At 34.4% G+C, this 18485-nt stretch overlaps 1 protein-coding gene across 2 annotated transcripts; it reads left to right on the forward strand.

The window, feature by feature from the left end:
• Positions 1-2139: 2139 nt before the first annotated feature.
• Positions 2140-16229, forward strand: LOC106756178 (AP-5 complex subunit zeta-1). 2 transcript variants are annotated; one of them, XM_014638480.2, is made up of 16 exons: positions 2142-2400; positions 2492-2632; positions 2715-2806; positions 4098-4194; positions 4576-4619; positions 8161-8249; positions 8713-8804; positions 8894-9040; positions 9360-9507; positions 9652-9728; positions 13653-13724; positions 14759-14806; positions 14886-15013; positions 15110-15263; positions 15385-15595; positions 15786-16229. In XM_014638480.2, exons 1-16 carry the CDS (start codon positions 2290-2292, stop codon positions 15833-15835), a joined length of 1701 nt encoding a protein of 566 aa, XP_014493966.1. In that variant the 5' UTR covers positions 2142-2289; the 3' UTR covers positions 15836-16229. The 2 variants fall into 2 exon arrangements, with proteins under 2 accessions (XP_014493967.1, XP_014493966.1); XM_014638481.2 differs by lacking the exon at positions 15786-16229 and having other exon boundaries at positions 2140-2400; positions 15110-15298; positions 15385-15523.
• Positions 16230-18485: the final 2256 nt, after the last annotated feature.

Below are 18485 nucleotides of genomic sequence, written 5' to 3' on the forward strand. Positions count from 1 at the left end.
ACAGAATTCTAGCCCAAGTCCAATAGTCCACTATCCAACGGTATGTTCGACACTTAATATCACCCCTCAGCGTTGCCGCTTGAGTGCTGGCCAGAGAATATCCTGAAGAGTCCACCTGCCGGCGATGGTTTCACCGTCCAGCAGTGAGGACGACACTCCACTTCACCCCCCAGCGGTGCCGCTTGAGCGTTTGGCAGAGAGTTGTCTGGAGAGTTCACCGCCCAGCAGTAGCTGCGACTCTTCTTTTCTTCACTTTTCCACCTTCTCTTGCATCCAACTCTTCTCTTTCTTGACTTCCTTCATTTAATTCCTGATAAATCCTGCCAAATCAAGGGAAAACCAAGCATAAAACCAAGAAAACCCACTTTGATTCTCTTATTCTCTAACTTAAACAAATTGCATGATTCCAAGCTAATTCTAAGTCATAAAGGGTGCATTTTAATGTCAATTTTAAGTATGAAAATAAAAGTTTTTGAACCATTATCAACTTACAAGGTATTTATTCAGTCAATCATCTAGTTCACTCTTACAAACCAAAAAAATCCATACTTTCCTCACAAAAACCACATCAACCACTCTATGTTCTAGACAACTTCATGCCACATTAAACCATACCACCAAAAACACCCAAGTAACACAACAACCAATAAATGCCCAAACAAATTTAAACAAACTAAACCAACCAAACACAAAAAAAATGAATTACCCAAAACAACAGAGGCAACCTTCACAAAGCACCTCCAATGACGATATCTAAGTATGTTGTTTCCAAAACACCTAAATTTGGAGCCTACAATGTTGCCTTCAACGGTGACTGTCCTACCAACACCAACGCTTCTCCGTGGTTGGGAGGGAGTAATATGTGTGGGTGGGTAGACGTCCACGGTGGCACTCCGGCAGACAACGGACCGCGACGCTCTAAGGAAGAGGCACAAAAATGGAACGGTGAGTGGGTAGAGACGTAAACAATGGCACTCTGGCGGCAATGGGTGGATGGAAGGGAACTCCTTCTCTCGCAGGTTTGGTGGGTAGGAGGAAGCAACACTCTCTTACGGTTCCAATTCTTTCTCTAAGCTTTGCTTCAGATTAATTTTGAAATGAGAAAATGAATCCCTCTAATTCAAACCCTGCCTCAATTTTGTTTCCACGTCATTCTAATTTTCTAATTTTATTTTCCATGTGGACCAATCACATTGTGACACATGACGTGTGTCAAAATGTTGTCAAATGTTGTTGTTAAAGTATCATTTTCCTATTTAAAATAGTTGAAAAAATTTGATAAATTTATTTTATTTTATGAAATGTTATTAATAAACAAGTTTATTTGTTAGTTGACATTAATTTTGAATTTTTTTCTATTATCATTACTTTTGTTAATAATTTTAAAATAATTATAAATAAAATTTAATGTAAAATATGAATAAACTTAGTTTTTTTTTTTAAAATATTTAATAAAAATATCAATTATAGTAAAAATATTTTAATAAACTTTATATAAAAATTAATTTTCCTTTTAAGAAATTATTTAACTTTAAATAAAATTAAAACTAAATTAAAACAAAATTAAAATACAAAATCTAAATTAAAACTAAAGCAATAACACCTTACACTCCACGTCATACTATCAAGATTATGTAACACGTTGTTAGTTGAATACATGACAACTTTTTATTTTATAGTAAAATTAAATAATTAAATAAAGAATAAAAAGAAGCACATACTTGTGATATATTTTCTAAAGTTGTAAGTATATTATTATCAGACAGAGGACAAGATCACATCAAATTTGTTAAGACGCATAAAAAAATTTGATTTAAATTTCTCTACCAAAATATAACAAATGATTTAACCCATATATTTTTATAAACTATTGACTTTTTATAAATTTAAAAAATATTTATTATTATTTTTCTCTATTTCTAAATTTTTCTTAATAATTTTTTTAAATAAACATACAAACCAACTTGGAACTCTGAATTTAAAACTAGTTTTAATATATATAAAAAAAAAGTAAATACACACCAGTGTATTGAAAATTTTTGAAAATTCAAGCTGCATATTTAACAAGTGGTAGTAATAAAAGAAGAAACTAACTGCAACAATCATTTTGATTTTGCTAGATATAGATTATTTGGATTGTTCCTTATTTTTTTATCATACGGTTCTGAAGAGTAGTGCTCACTCGTGTCAAATGATGGAAGAAGATCATAAAGGTGCACCTTGTCCTACTCATAGTCTATAGCGTTTCTGTTGCTGCTCCTTCAATCGGATCTTTCGTCTGCAAAAACAATGTCAGAGAACGACTTAGGTTGGGATTTTCACCTCCGGAAGCTCTCTGTCAGTGGCAGAGACTCCAACACCGCCAACGATCCCGCTTCTGATCCTTCCCTTCTTCCTTCCGTAACTCTTCAAATTCTTGCATTTTCATTCCGTTATACTCTCTCTATTTATTGTTAAATATTAACTTTCTTCTTGTTTTAATTTTGATTAGGTGAAAAAGCTTCATGCTTTATGCAAGACCGAAAATTCCGAGGACTTGGTGGCTAGGGTTTATACCTCCCTTAACAAGATTTTCCAGCGCGCTGCAGCTTCCCTCTCTCAATCTCGAACCTCCAATGGCCTTCTTTTGCTTGTAATTTGTTTTTTTTTTAACTAAGTTGTCGATTTTATCGTAAATATTGATTCGATTTAATGTCTACATAATTGTTTCTCAGGCAATTCTTCAGTTTTACCTAGACTTTGGGGAGATTGTTCTTCACGATGCTGATCCTAGTCTTAGGACATTTTTTCGGTCGTGCTTGAGCAGGTGATCTTATAGAGTTTAACTTCTATGCATTGCAAGCGGAAATTTGTTTACACAAAACCCGATTAGAATCAGTATTATTTTTAACATAATTAGTGGAAAAGTTAGCGAAGTTAGAGAAGGAAAAACAACTTCTTCGTAAGTAATAATTAAATTTAAATCAGCTATTTCTGTGAAACTTTCCCCCATTAGCATCTCCATAGTGTTGATTTATAACTTGTACATAAGTTAATTTATAGCTTATGAAGAAGCCTCGCTTTTTTTTTTTTTTTTTTTTTTTTTTTCTATTCCTGCATATCAGTTTGTAACTGGGTGTGACAGTATAAAAGTATTTTACAAAATCCGTGCTTAGACGATTTTCATTATATCAATGCTAAAAACATGTGATGTGAGTTGACTTTAGCATTGTGAGAAAAAGTTAATTTTGACCGTACCATTATATATAGATTTCAAGATTAAATTTATGTAAAATTAATTTTGATCAGTTTTGGTTGGGATTACAATTCTTGATCAACCATAAGTGGTTCACGAACATAATTTTGATAGTTTGATGGAAGAAATACAGTATTATAGTAATGAACATCAGTAGAAGACCAGGAAAGCCAAAAAATAAAAAAGTAAATATTTTTTAGCAACAGTTCTTTTTCATCATCATTGTTTCCTTGTGCCACCTACTCAGAGAAGCAAGCCTAGGATAGATGTGATGGAAATGTTAGGAACTTGTTAGGAAATTAAATCTCTATGTAAGAAAGAAGAAAACAAATAGTTAGTTGGTTGGTTAGGAGGTTATAGTCTTCCTAATAGGAAGACTATTATATATAGGTGGGATTTTGTTGTTGTGGGGGACGTTTTTGGTATGTTGAGAGTATAGACAGGATTATTAGAGTCCTGTGAGAAGGGAAACATCATCCCTTATTGTATGACTGTTGTGACGAGGCATATACAGTTTTGAGAGGGTGTTTTTTTTTGTGTTTTTTGAGTGAAAACATCTTTGAACCGGTTTCTTCTATCAAGAAACCTAACAGGACTCTTGGTGATTTTGTGTGGATTTCTTGAGCCTGAGAGTGAAGAAAATTACTTATTGTCTCAAAGACTGCTTACTCCGCCAAAATTGGGTGAAAGTTTTGTCTTCTTTTTCCTGACCAACCAAACAATAAATAAAAGCTTAAATTTTTTATTTTACCACTGCAAAATTTACCTCTGATTCAATTTTTTTACTGAACAGGTGTTAAGACTATGTAATATCATTAAAATGAGGTTATAATTCTACAAAATTATTTGTATCCTGTTGCAGGGAGTTTGCTGATCCTGTTGTTGCTGAAGCAACACTTGAATTTCTCATCAACAACAAGAAGAAGCTTCTAACTTCCTTCCCTAACTTATTACCTCAGGTGTAACTCAAGTTCTGTAGCTCCTTGTACTTTTAAAAAAATGCTTCATGGAATGAAATTAAAACATTTATAATTATCATGAGAAAATATTTGCTCAATGAGTGTTCTGTTTAGTTCGATAGTTTTAGTTATTAAGTGAGGTCGTCAGAATGACACAGTAATAAAAATGCCACTGAGGGGTTATATTATTTCAGCTATGTATCGGGCTCCAAGAGTCATATGTGTCTCTCTAAGGATTCTGAACTTCTATAGTCTAACTTGAAGCATGTGACCATGATGCATTCAAATTAACCTCTTGATTAATGAACTTTTTCCCTTGGGCTTTAGAAATAATAATAGCATGTGTCTATCTGATATCATATCTAATTATTCTTTTGGCAGTTTTTTCCATTGTTATTAAAGTTGATTGCTTGGAATGGTGAAAGGTATGTACCCATTTTTCTTCCATTTCTTCATTCCTTGTCAGAATCCCATGATTTATCTTATAGTTAATATTTCCCAGTACAATTTTAAATACATAATTAGGAATTAATTGTATTCTAAATTTAAGAGGATAATTTGGAGGATTAAGAGGCTGATAGTATATTTTATATTTGCTGTACAGGATCGTTAATCCTGAATTGTAGGAATAGATTATATTCATCAGAAATGAGGATTTATGGTTATTATGCCTTTGTATCTATTTAAGAGCAATTGCTTCTCTATGAATAGTGTTAGAAACCGTTTTTCTGACATGGTATCAGAGCTCGAAAGTCCTTGGGAGCCTGTGTAATCTCTTGTGCAACCTGCATTGCAGCAACTCCACAACCCTTTCTTTATTCCAATGTATTCCTTCTTGGCCTGCATTGCCATACTTCAAACCTTAACCAATCAAACAATTTGGGTAATGCTGACATGCAGAATATTCAACCAAGCCTTAGGCTTAATGGGGAAAAGATACCTGAAAGGGTATCACTTTGTTCAAACCTTTTTAAAAGGGAAGGGCAAATCAGGTCATCTCACTAACAACCCTCCACAATCTTTGGATCCCAAATTTGAAACACTGGACTGGGTAGATGCAGTCGTACTATCATGGTTGTGGAATGCCCTGACACCAGAGGTGAGTGTCACTTACATGTTTATGAAGAAAACTAAAAATTTATGGGATAGCTGTAAAGCAAATTATTTCAAAGTTGTTGATGCTGCCCAAACCTATGAGATTAAGATGAGAATCTCTAATATAAAACAAGGGAATTACTCTAATCAAATGCTACAAGGAGAAGGATAGGATTAAACGAGAAGTTTGACCATGTTAGAATTCAAGTGCTAGGGAAGGACCGATCCTCATTCAATGAGACAATGGCTGTGTTTTGGGCAGAAGAAGTTTGTAGAGGAGTAATGTTAGAATCCAAATCAACTGAAAGTTCAGTCTTGCTTGTACAAAACAAGGGGAAGAAAGTTGGGCAAGGGCAACTCACTTACTTTGGAAATGAAGTTGGAGGAGTTGATATACCTAAAGGAGATGATAAAGACTCCCTTTGGTGTACCTATTGTAAGTGGTCATGACACACTCAAGATAACTGCTGGAAACTTCATGGGAAGCCTCCAGATCCAAACTGAAACTGGACAGCTAAAGGAATTCAAGGTGGAGGACATACTAAAGTCCATATGACACACCTAGGCCGAGTAGAAGGCAATTCTTCATGGCTCACTATAATGTTCAACATAGAGGAGATGATTAAATTAAAAGGGGTTGCTGGACGTGTTAACAAAACCTGCAGACTCAGGTGATTGCTCCTTAACATTTGTAGGTAATAGTCCTTACCCCTATGCCCTCAATGCCTTAAAATTCCTCTATAGAAGGTGTCTAGATAGTTGATTATGGAGGCCACAGACCACGACTCAATCATCTACTAGGTTTATATCTTATAAACCTTGTCCAAGCAACAAAAAAATTGCACTTGTACATGGAACTTTCATAAACCAATGTTTAATAGGTGTCCAAATTATCTGCCATTTTGATTTCTGTTCATAAGCTTTCAATGGATTTACACTGTTAGTGTTTTTTAACCCTACAACCTGCCAATTTTAGGATCAGGGAATAAGGAAGATGATTAGACTTGCTAAGGAAGACAATGGGCTCTACCTTCTGGAGGATACTAATAAGATGTGTAGCACTAAGAGTCATTTGTCTTTGCTGTCAGAAACTAGTCTCTAATGAAGAAATAAATCTGGTCATACCAACTACGTTTAGGTCATCCATTATTCCGTACCCCAGAAATTATATTTCCTAATTTATTTAAAAAAATTGATGTAAAAATGTTTCATCGTGATACTTGTGAATTTGCAAAGCACAAGCGTGTTATCTTTCCCTCTCTTAAGCAATAAAAGAATGGTTGCTCTCTTTCCATTAATACATAGTGATATGTGGGGTCCCTCTAGTATTCCTAACATGTCTAAGACTTGTTGGTTTGCTATATTTATTGATGATTGCACTTGAGTGTCATGTGTATTTGTTTTGAAACAAAACATTGAAGTGAGCCACATTTTCAAAAACTTCATTAAAATTATTAAAAATCAGTTTGAGACAACCGTTAAAAGAGTCTGTTCAGATTATGCCAAAGATATTTCAACCTAACATTGTCCTCCTTTTTTAATGAACAAGGGAAAATTCATGAATCTTCTTGTATGAACACCCACAACAGAATAGGATGGCAGAACGAAAAATTGAGCTTCTCTTCTGCATAAAAATGTTCCAAAACCGTATTGGGGAGAAGTTGTTCTTCTTACTACCTATTTGGTTAATTGTCTACCCTCCAAAACACTAGACAATAAGAGTTCCATTCAACTATTCACGGACTTTAGGACAACAAATCATCTTGTACCTGAGTCTTTAGATGTGTATCCTATGTCCATGTTCATTCTAATCATAGGCTGATCGGGCTATTAAGTACTTATTATTGGTTACTCAGCTATTCAAAAGGGATACAAATATTACCACCCTCCAACAAAACTACTCCTTGTATCCTGTGATGTCACCTTTGATAAAAATACGCTATTTTCAACCTTATCTTCAGGGAAAAAGCTCATGCATTGAAGATAAGGATAATTCGTTCTTAACATAAAACCTTATTCTCCCAAAATCAAGTCCCATTAATAGTCCACCATCTATTAGGTTTGATACTTCACCATTTACCGACTTTAGTCCTGTTCCTTCTTGTGTGAAGCCCAAAGATAACTGGAGAACAAATTCAAAGCACTATCCATCCACGGCAAGTATGCTTACGAAGGAAAAGGTCTATTATTCAATTACCACAAGTCCATGAATCTGTACCTATACCTAAAATACCTGACATTAATGAAGAACAAAATATAGTAACCATTGCAGTTCAAGATCTTCCAATTTCAGTGAGAAAAATTGTTAAAGCATGTACTCAAAGGAAAAGGTATTCTATTTAAGAGCAATTTCTCTTATACGAGTAATATCAAAAACAGTATTTTCTGACAGTCTTGTTTGGTTTGTGGGGTGGGGGATAAAAGGTAAATACTTTGCCTGCCGTATTCTGAACCGGTAAGTACAATCTATTGCTGATCCTGTACTCTTTCTTGTGCTTCCAAATCTTAAAATGTACTTCATGGTAATTATTTTTCTAAAATTTTACTGTTGAAGTGACAGAAATGGTTTGAAGAGGAACATCAAAATTTAGAATATCCTCTTTTTACAAGGATTGTAAATACTGATAAAGAGAATCTATTTAGCTACCTGATGTTAGAATATTGAAGATTGACCTTTGTCTATCTCTTAGGTTTCAAGTAGAATGTTATCGGTGTTAAATGGAATTAAATACAATGTGCTGTGTGCTTTGGAGCATGTAAATTAACCATTGGAGTGTAATTCTAATTTTTTTGTGGCAATATGCCTAATGGATGGGGTTGAGGGGAGGGAGGGGCAGATATCAATTAACAATTTTTTTAATACTCTTGCAGATTAGAGAAACTATTTTTGAAAGCCTTCCCAGCCTTGATATCACCTGGGTCATTTCTTCCCTTATTTCCATCTTTAGTAGACTTGCCAAGTATGTACAAATTATATTACTATCACCACTTATGTCTTGTTTACCTTTTTATTTCAATAGAAAGATTAATATTTTCAATTATGATTGTTTGTCCTTTTGCATTTTCTCTCTCTTATTTTTCTTGATTACAAACAGCATAGTTCAATTTATAATCAAGATTTGTGAAAAAGTTGACCATGCTAAATTTTTATGTTTAACTTTTCCAACTTATTGATTTTAAACACATTTTCCATTGCAATAACCATAATTAATGTGGGCCCCTTCCCCAATATTCAAAAATAAAAGAGAAAAGGAGGAAGTATGAACTATTCTCTTCAGTAATTAATAAGGATCATCTGGAAAAATAGGTAGTTATTGCAGATGTTCTGTGTAATGAGTTTGACGATATGCTGAGAATCAGTTTCTTCTTATTTCCCTTGACAAAATCTTTTAAATTCAATGTTTTCGTTCCCATATTTGCTAGTTTTGGTAGTAGCATTGGAAAAGGTGGAAAAAAGCTCTGGACCCTTAATTGGGAGCAGCATAGCTTCTATTCAGAAGAATACTGCCCCTAAGGTTATCTATGATTCTTTAAATTTGAGTGATCTCTAGTCAGTGTTGCAAGAAGTGTACCCTATAAATGTCTTCGTCTATGTCCAATGCAGATGCTACTTGCTCTTATGGATGAGGCATACACTGGTTCAACTATAGAAGATGGCGTAGGAGATTCTGAATATGAGGATAACAGTGCAATTGATGTTGCTGATCCATTGTTCCTTGAACTTTTGAAGGATGAAAATGATGGTATCGCTGTATGTTAACTTTTTTCTTGTTTGTCATGGTTGTTACTTCAATTTGTCTTGGTTCCTTTCGTCCTGTTATTTTAAAGCTAAAAGTTGAAGTTGTTGAGCCAGTTTTTCTCAGCCCATCATGTTTACCAATCCATAGTTACAGAAGATTGATAATAAGTTTGCTTTCAGTAATATTGCTTTCTTTACATTGAAAGTTTAATGTTTGATGAAATTTTGAGTTCTAACTCTGTTTGATATTGTAGCCTTATTTCAAATTTGTGATTTTTGTTTGGTATTTAGCTTCCTATAAATTCCTAAAGTAAATTCTATCATGTCTCAGGAACGTCCCTGGTCATCTCCAGTGATGACTGCAATATTACAGACTTCAGTCAATAGTCCTTACTCTGATAAGCTGAAAGCAGTACTTAGCTTGACTCCCCGTCTTCTTGACGTGTACTTCTCCATAGCATTGCAAACTGTCAATAATTGTATGTTTTGTTCACACACTTTCTATGCTTGTTTACTTTGAGGTTATTCAATAATACTGAGGATTTTGTCATTAGAATCTGTTTTTAGAGATATATAACTTGGCTGTATTTACAGTTTTTCTCTCTTTTATAATTAATTTTCAGCTCTGATTTGTGCATTGATTCCTCTGCTCATGTCGAGATATGCTACAATATTTCCGGACAAAATATTTTCATATGAGGTATTGATTGTCTCTTCTCTTGTCATTATGAGTTAGAATTGCTTTTGAGAACCAACATTTCAGAATGCATGAAATTGTGTATTGAACTATGAAAAAAAAGAAGAGAAACATTGAGTTGAATGTATTTCTATAAGAACACGGGTGATTTATTTACGTGGAGAAAACGAAATCAACATAGTAAACAAAGGGGATTTGGTTTCATCTAATAATAAAGATATGATACTAGAATAAAAAAGAAACATTACTATAAATACAAATATGATCTTTGTATTTGTGATTATAAATATATGATCGTTATTTATGTAATTATAACACTTTCATTCAAGCTGGAGAGTAGAGTTATATATGCTCAACTTGCTGCAAAAATACTTGCATTTTGGTCCTCTCTAAGTCTTGGTTAATATGTCTATTTGTTTTACACTAGAGGTGAAAAATCTAGTGGTGATATCTTAGGTTCCAGTTTATCTTTTATGAGAGAGCATCAGTGTTATCTGTTATGGCAGAATTGGTGCCAAAGTCATAGCTTGCCGCTACAACATGAGGGTGGTGATGCAAGTTCAGCCCATGGTGGCCCATCGTGACTGCTTTGAGTGGCAGTGCGATGCCCATACAAAAGGAAGAAGTTGCAGCTAGCACCCATGCGAAACTCTAATCTTCTCTCTTTCCTTATTTTTCCCTGGGAGTCGGCCCAGTTGTTTTTCTTTTCTAAAAAACTGAGTTGGTCCATACAACTCGAACTAAATCAAACATTACAACAAAATATTGACCTAGGCCACCTTACCCACAATGAACCAACAACCTCCTTCGATATTGTGCAGTCCTTCAGCTGCTGTCATTGCACCTGCCGCTGTCACAGCTGCCACAGATGCTGCCGCTGACGATGCTACTGCCGCTGACTGCAAGTCCACCTACCTACCCACACAAACTAGCAACCTCCTTCTTTATGTTTTGTTGTTATTTTAAGTTTTGAACTTGAAAGTTCTGGTTTTTAATTTGTTTTTATTGTTATTTGAATTTCTACACACAATATTATTAGTAATTATGATTATCTTTCATTAATTTTTCATTACATTTACATTTTTTTATTTTTTAAAATTATCTATTTGTATATGTTGTAGTTTTTATATTCTGTATGTATATATTGTTTTGTTTTTTACCGTGATGCTTCCGCCATAAATCATTATGGCTTTTGATAAATTCGCATAAAGGATTTTTGGGTTTTTGTTATTTTCCCTTATTTCAATATCGATGACACTAAATAGCGCATTCTACCTCAATATGTTGTTGGACTCTTTCATGAAAGACATTATTTGAGACAATGTGTAGTGTTGCTTGGTTCACAAATATAAACTGTATTTGGGAATTTTCTTCAAATTTAAGCTCTTTGAGAAGTTGTTTTAGCCATATGAGCTATGAGGTGACTAAAGTCATCATCTTGTATTCTACTTTTGAACTTGATTTTGCCTCAACATTTCATTGCTTGCGTTTCCAAGGTCAAATTATCCCCAACAAGAACACTATACCCTCAACTGAAATATCTATCACTTCGTGGGCTTGTCCAATCAGTACCAAAGCACCCAACAACTTGAGTATTCCCCCTATCTTTATGAATAACGCCCTTGCTAGGAGCATTCTTAATATATCTTAGGATCCTTACAATTGTAGTCTAATGGTCTTGATAAGGATTATTCAAAAATTGACTTGACTCACCTAAAGGCAATGTATAGGACAAATCACAATCAAACAATTTAGCTTACTGTTGGAAGTTCCACATCGACTAGAGATAAGACCAATTTAGAATATATATATATATATATATGGGTGCAAACCTCACCTTACAAGCTGATTTTGTGGGGTTGAGTTAGGTTTAAAGTCCACTTCTTAACATGGTATCAGAGTCATGAGTTAGAGTCTATCCTAGCTAGATTTGGGTTTATTGGGCATGTAATTCCACCTGCTATTGAGCCACCCATTAATGTCTTGTTCCACATATGAGATGTATATATCTTAGCATGAGGGGATGTGTTGGAAGTCTCGTATCGACTAGAGATAAGGTCAATTTAGAATATATATGTGGATGCAAACTTCATCTTACATGCTGATTTTATGGGATTAAGTTATGCTTAAAGTCCACTTCTTAACACTTACCAACTAATTGTCTCTATTTCCTTTGGTTTGAACACAACTCTCTTTTTGTCAAATATAAGTTTGCTAGTTGGATCCATTGGTGTGTATATTGTCTCGGCATTTAACCTCCTTATTTATTCTACAATACTTAGGTCTTATTTTCTCTATAAAATGACCAAACCACCATTGGAAATAGGGAAGTACTATAACTGACCAAGGTGTTTTGTTTGAAACTGCTGAGCAAGATATGGGTTTTGGTGAACAATACCCTCCTTATCACTACTTGTGATAACAAAGTTATCCACATATACAAAAAGATAGGTAAATCTATAGGGAGAATGACAATGAATGATCAACTTCACTTTGAATCATTCCAAACTATTTGATGACAGTCAAAAAATGTTCAAACCATGCTTGAGGTTATGTACAAAACAAGTTGAACCAAATACATTTAGGGTGATGCTATATAGAGGGAAAAGCACAAAGTGAGGCACTTGATCATTGAGGGAAAAGGTTAGATAACATGCTATGATAATATCATCCCTCTAAAACGACGAAAAACATAATTGTGAAGAAGAGGGGTACAAGTGGTTTCAATAAAATGTGTCTTTGTGCTCAATGATCCTATCTTGTTGAGGAGCATGCAAATAAGGATGTTGTTGGATTGGATGCCATACTGTTAGAATTAGTGGGATAGGTATTCAAAGTTGTCAAAAAAGTTAAAAACTAGGAATAAGATTAATTCCCTAGTGTTCAATATACACGGTAATGTATTTATAATGAAGAATCATACAAGACAATATGGGTTAAGCCCAAAATCACATGATATTTTAACTAACAATATCTAATGATATTTTAACAATATCTAACACTCCCTCTCAAATTAGTATATATAAATCGTATTAATAAATATTGGGTTACTGTTAGGGGCTGGAAAGTGTATGAGAGGAGAAGGTATAGGAGGGAGAGAGAAGAGGACCGAGTGGGGAGGGAGAGAGAAGAGGACCAATCGGTAGAAGACGGGGAGGACCGATCGGTAGAAAACGGGTACCGAGTTGACCGAATGGTGATAGAAAGGGGACGAGCTGAAGAAGGGGACCAATCAGTGGGCAGCAGCGAGGAAGCTTCCTAGATGTTGCAGCGGGAAATTAATTAGAGTAATCAGGACCATATCTTAGGATATTATTTGATATAAGTCAGATATAGTAAATAGGACTAAATATATTCGTATCAGATACATATAGTAAATAGGATGATTTTCTAATATTCAGTATATCTTGGGAGGGAATTAATTAGTATAAACAAAGGGGGAGCCTAGGGTAAAAGGCATGCTTTTGATTGTGAGTTTTGTAAGAGAGGTTATGTTCTCAAATAACTGACGGAGATCCTGCTCCCAGTTATTGGTTGTTTTCTTTGATTCAGTATTTCCATTCAATAAAGGAGGTTTATTCAGTTATTGCGGTTATTCTTTATCTGAGAGAGTTGAGAAGAAAGCGTTCTTGTTACGTTCCTTACTCGGTCACGTAACAGTTACTATTTTAAGCTCTTCACTGTTTAGAACCTTTTGCTATAGTAATTGAGCCCCACGGAATGAAATTAACTGAGATTTTTATTCTGAGGTTACAGCTAGCTTACGGAAAATTCATTAAGTATTAAGGTGTTCAAGTATATAACAAATACTATATTATGGTCACCAGCTTGAAGTAAAAAATACCTAAATTGTTCCTTTCAAATTTTTCTTTTGTGAATGAAGTTAGTCTCATGCTTGCTACTTTAAAGTTCTGCTGTTCTTTTCAGGTCCGCAAGCGACTTTTGGAGTTTATGCTCTCTACATTTCAGTGTTCACCAAACTTCATTGCCCTTTTAAAGGTATTTCAGGACAATATACTGCATTTTATTTATGATTGTACATCAAGTACTTTTATCTTGTGATATCTATTGCAATATGATGAATGTGTACTGTAAGATTGTGCTGTGTGAGAATATATTTAATTTTTGGTGATGACGCACAATATAGCAGCATTTGTCTTTTGTGCTGTGATTTATATAGAATTTGATCTTTCTATCTTAGAAAGCTCGGGCTTATGTCAAGAACCACTCTCGTGAAGGCTTATGCTGTTGGCTATGCCTCTTTCAAGAATTAACTTTTCTATAAACTTTAGCCATTAGTATGTTGGAGTTAGAAAAGAAATTAAATTAACAGAGGAGTAAGGGGCAGAACACGGCTTTTTTATGGTGAATCTTAATGAAGGAAAGAACTTATTTTATTCAAAATAGCAGTAGTACATTTATAATGATTCAAATAATAACCGAAAGCAACCACATAACCATGTGGACAGATAAATAAATAAATAAATAAACTATTTTGCAGTTACAAAAGCATATGTTTAACAAGGTAAAGGCTCCCCAGCCAATTTTATATAACACTCCCCCTTATTCAAGACCCTTTGGGTTTGACCGGTTGGTAATGCTCCGTAGTCTGCACACCTGACTTGTGCCTAAATTTACTTTTAAGAGGAATAGGTACTGCAGAGATCAAACTCTTCAATTAGTTATAGAGGCTCTAATGCCATGTCAAGATCCAACTCTCCTAAATATATTGGTGGTTAAATAGATATTCTTGAATGATTTTATATTTAACATTCTTATAATTATTAGAAAGAAAGGAGCTAATTCTATATAGTCAAGAATATTCAAATTATATATGTATTATTAAAAATGTTTTTATTTACTTCAGTATCATATTTTTGTTATAAAAGATATCAAATCTCCCCTATTTATTGTATTGATTCCTTTTCTCAATATAGGTAAGGCACCCGTGCTTTCTTAGAAACACATAATTTTAGCTCAATGTTTACTTCTTCCCTAGAATTTAACAAATACCTTATGTGAATTTATTGCAGAAACCTATAATGGACAGACTTGGAGAAGCTTATGACAGCCCAGTCAAGGTTAGTCAATAACTATTTTAACTATTTGTGGAAGGGTGGTACAACCATCTTGACATAAAAATTCATTAATTTTCTTTAGACAGAATTAGCCTTGCAATTATGTTGGGCCATTGGGGAGCATGGTGGAGGTGGTGGGTCTCACAAAGATGAAGCCCGTGAGCTTTTTGAGAGTCTAGAACTGCTTCTGTATGAAAACCTTTCTTCAAGGTATGATATAGTTATAGCATACATCTAACTTCTTCCAGAGCTGAGAGATTTCTAGGTAATTCTGTGATGACTTGGTCTACTTTGTTTACTTGGAAGTCGTGTGGGCATGACACAGGAGGTATCCCTTGATAAGGATACTTACAGAAGGTCATCACAGTCCAGGCTTTTATGTTTTGTTGTGACAGCCATAGCAAAGCTTGCTACACATCATCGAGAGTTAATACCAAGAGCACGTGTATCCTTGGGCAAGGTATGGTGTTGAAGTTGCAGGATCAAGAATAATAGGTTATTTATGATGTAACTATATTTCTAATTTGGTATTAGGTTATTAATGATGTAACTATTTTTCTAATTTGGTATTTGCTTTTCAGGTAGCTCGGTCTCGAATTTCTGATGCTAGAGTATGGAGGCGTGCATGCGATTTCCTGGGTTTGATGAAAGACCCTGCTATATGTTCATCCATATTGGGGCCTTCGCGACCTACACAAGGTACAGCGCAGAAAGTTGGCAGCATAAACTGGAGTGAAGGTTCAAAGAAGATGATTGCACATATACCATTTTATATTCTAGGAGAACAAGAAGGTGAAGCATACTGTGTTCCCGTTGATATTCATTCATCTGCTTCACATGCACATGTTCTGCATTTGGGAGTACCTTTGAGATAATCATTTTCATTCTAGCTTCACTTCGTGTCGTGCTTGCACACTCATCTGCGTGAATATTTCTCTTCGGTAGTGAAATTTGTACTCACCTTTTATGTTGCTTGCTACAGGGCCACCTTTTCATGATTTCTCATTTTCAGATATCATTCCCAGAAGATGATTGAAGCTGAAATTTACAAGTGGCCATCTCTGTATTATTCTGTATGGTCATCTCGAGGTCATTCTGATATTATTTATTTTTTAATCTGTATACTGGTTAAGCCTCCATGAATAAGCATGTTCAGTTTAGTTATTTCTCCATATTTCTGTGTTTTTTTCTTGCCTTTCAACATTCACTCCCTAAAATGACTCCAGTTGTAAGCAGACGAGTGAGTGGATTTTGACTCTTGTTCTACCATTACTTCTGTCCGGCCCTTTGGATAATACTCAGACTATACTGTAGTGTGATGTTTTTGTTCAATTTGTTTATTTTAATTTTTTGGTGGCAACCATTGAGGTTTGCAGAAGTGCCATACTTAAAAATCAGTGTTGGAATGGAAGAATTATGTTTCAAAGCAGCTTCTCACTTACAAGCCATTAAATTCAACTCGCATGCTAATAAATCAGATGTAAGCAAGTATAACAATTTAACAGGAATGAAAAGAGTAAAATCATCGTATCAAATTATGCCATTGAAGTATGAGTATATTACAAAGAGGAAAAGTAACATTGAAACATTGATAACTGATACGATGTTATAAAAGCTGGATATAAAGGTAGAATCAAGGAGTGTTAATAGAGGTTGAGAATCTAAGAGAGGATCAGGGAAAAAAGGCAAGTAACTCATCTAGTTCCTCTTCTATCGTAATTCTTTCGGTTTACCTTGATTTCATCATTTTTAGCCGTGTGTCCTAACAGGAACAGAATTTGGGTGCACCTTGCTAATGGTTGCCACTCATTTACTATTCAGTGTTTCTCTCCCAACATTTCCGCATCCATAAACATCAAACGTGTCTTTCAATCCATAATCTTTTAGAATAGAAAGATCATTCCCAGTGGCTTAAACTCCCTTCAATCCTTCCCTAGAGATTAAAACTTGAGATTTGTTTATTTCCTCTCAAGACAACTCTAGATAGCAATACATTGGAAGGACAGAGAATAGGATCAAGTTCATCACTCAAAAGTGAAAGTGAAACATATTGCCGATGTTGATCTCCTTTGCATATCTAGTAATGACACAAGGAAAAAGGTTGAATTTCGGCATTGAGAGGAAGATGCAATATAAGCAACATGACCAAATTTTCGATTAATTGGAAAGGGACCTAAGTATCAAAGTCCAAACTGCTGATTCTTCTGCACTGCAAGTGAGTTGTTAATGAGACCAAGGTTTAACCAGGATTAAATCTGTCACTTTAAACTTCAATCGGGTGCGTTTATTGTTGACATACTGAGCTTTAATTAAATTATTTTTCAACTGGTCAAGAATAATTTCACACTATCAACACTACAACTACAAATCTTGCAACGGGGAGGGGGCTCGTGGTTGTCCAAAGAATACTTAGTAATTCAAATAAACTTGGGATGATTTACATGTATATTTCACATAATCAAAATAAGATAAGTGTCAAATTAACATTAAAATCAACTTATTCTGTACACTTAGAGGGTGATTGCCATGATAGAGAAGGAATTGCAAGTGGAGAGCCAAACAAAACAAATGAACCATTTGAACGAGAGCCACTACATTGATTATGTCTACTAGAGCAACCTTGATTATTGTGATTGCAGTCAAACACAAAACAATTGTTTGAGCGACCATTAGAGCAATGCAAAGAGGAGTGATCATTGTCCCTTAGGATTGAAGTGTGCATGGAAATGTTAGAAGTAGTGGTTTAGACAAACCAAAGACAAGTTGTAATACCAAATAATAATTGCTGACAAGAGCACCAATATTCTTCAATTGATCAAAGAACTATTTGAGACATTGATAGTATGTAAAAACATTCGAAAAGTCATCCATGCGTGTGGAAGAGAAATTCTGCTCAAAAGCAACATGTGAATTTTGGTTGTCTTAAAAAGTTATAGTTAAACGATTCCAGGTATCTACCACATATCTATGGTTGTAGAATCTTTCTCCATGACATTAGCAAGGAGATCAAAAGATATGATATAATAGATCCACTAAAAGTACAACAGAATCAAGGGTGATCCTGTCTTCATGACCAATATCGTTAGAGTTGGATGTTCCTTCCCAGGTTGAAGGATGATATGAAGAATTTTGGTAAGTCGAACATGAGTTTCAAAAAGTTCAGCCTAGTAGACGGGCACAAGTTGGAGAAAAAAAGGAAGTTGACGATGACTGCCTGTATTTGATTAGCAACAAGGAGCATCAGAAACGAGAGAGAACAAGTGAGTAGGGAAAGAAGGTGTTAAAACGAGTTATTGGTAGAAATGAAAGATGTGACAATGATAGATAACAACAAAAGCGAGATTAAGAAATGCATTAAAGATAAAGAAACATGATCGTATAACATAAGAAGACAAGGTTTAGATCATAGAAACTTCTGATACCATGTAAGAAAATGTATGTCTTGTTATTCATTGTGAGTAATATCAACTATCTAATTACACATAATATAATTCTAAGAATTTAATAATCTAATTATAGGAAATTAAAAGAAATTAATAAACTAAGGAGAACAATTCCTGATAAATTATTCTAGAAATCTAATAATTTAATTATAGAAAATTACAAGAAATTAATAAACTAAAGAGAACAATTCTTAACGAGATAAATTATTCTAGGATTCTAATAATCTAATTATAGAAAA

The sequence above is a fragment of the Vigna radiata genome, chromosome 2, assembly GCF_000741045.1.
Source record: "Vigna radiata var. radiata cultivar VC1973A chromosome 2, Vradiata_ver6, whole genome shotgun sequence".
NCBI classification, from domain to species: domain Eukaryota; kingdom Viridiplantae; phylum Streptophyta; class Magnoliopsida; order Fabales; family Fabaceae; genus Vigna; species Vigna radiata.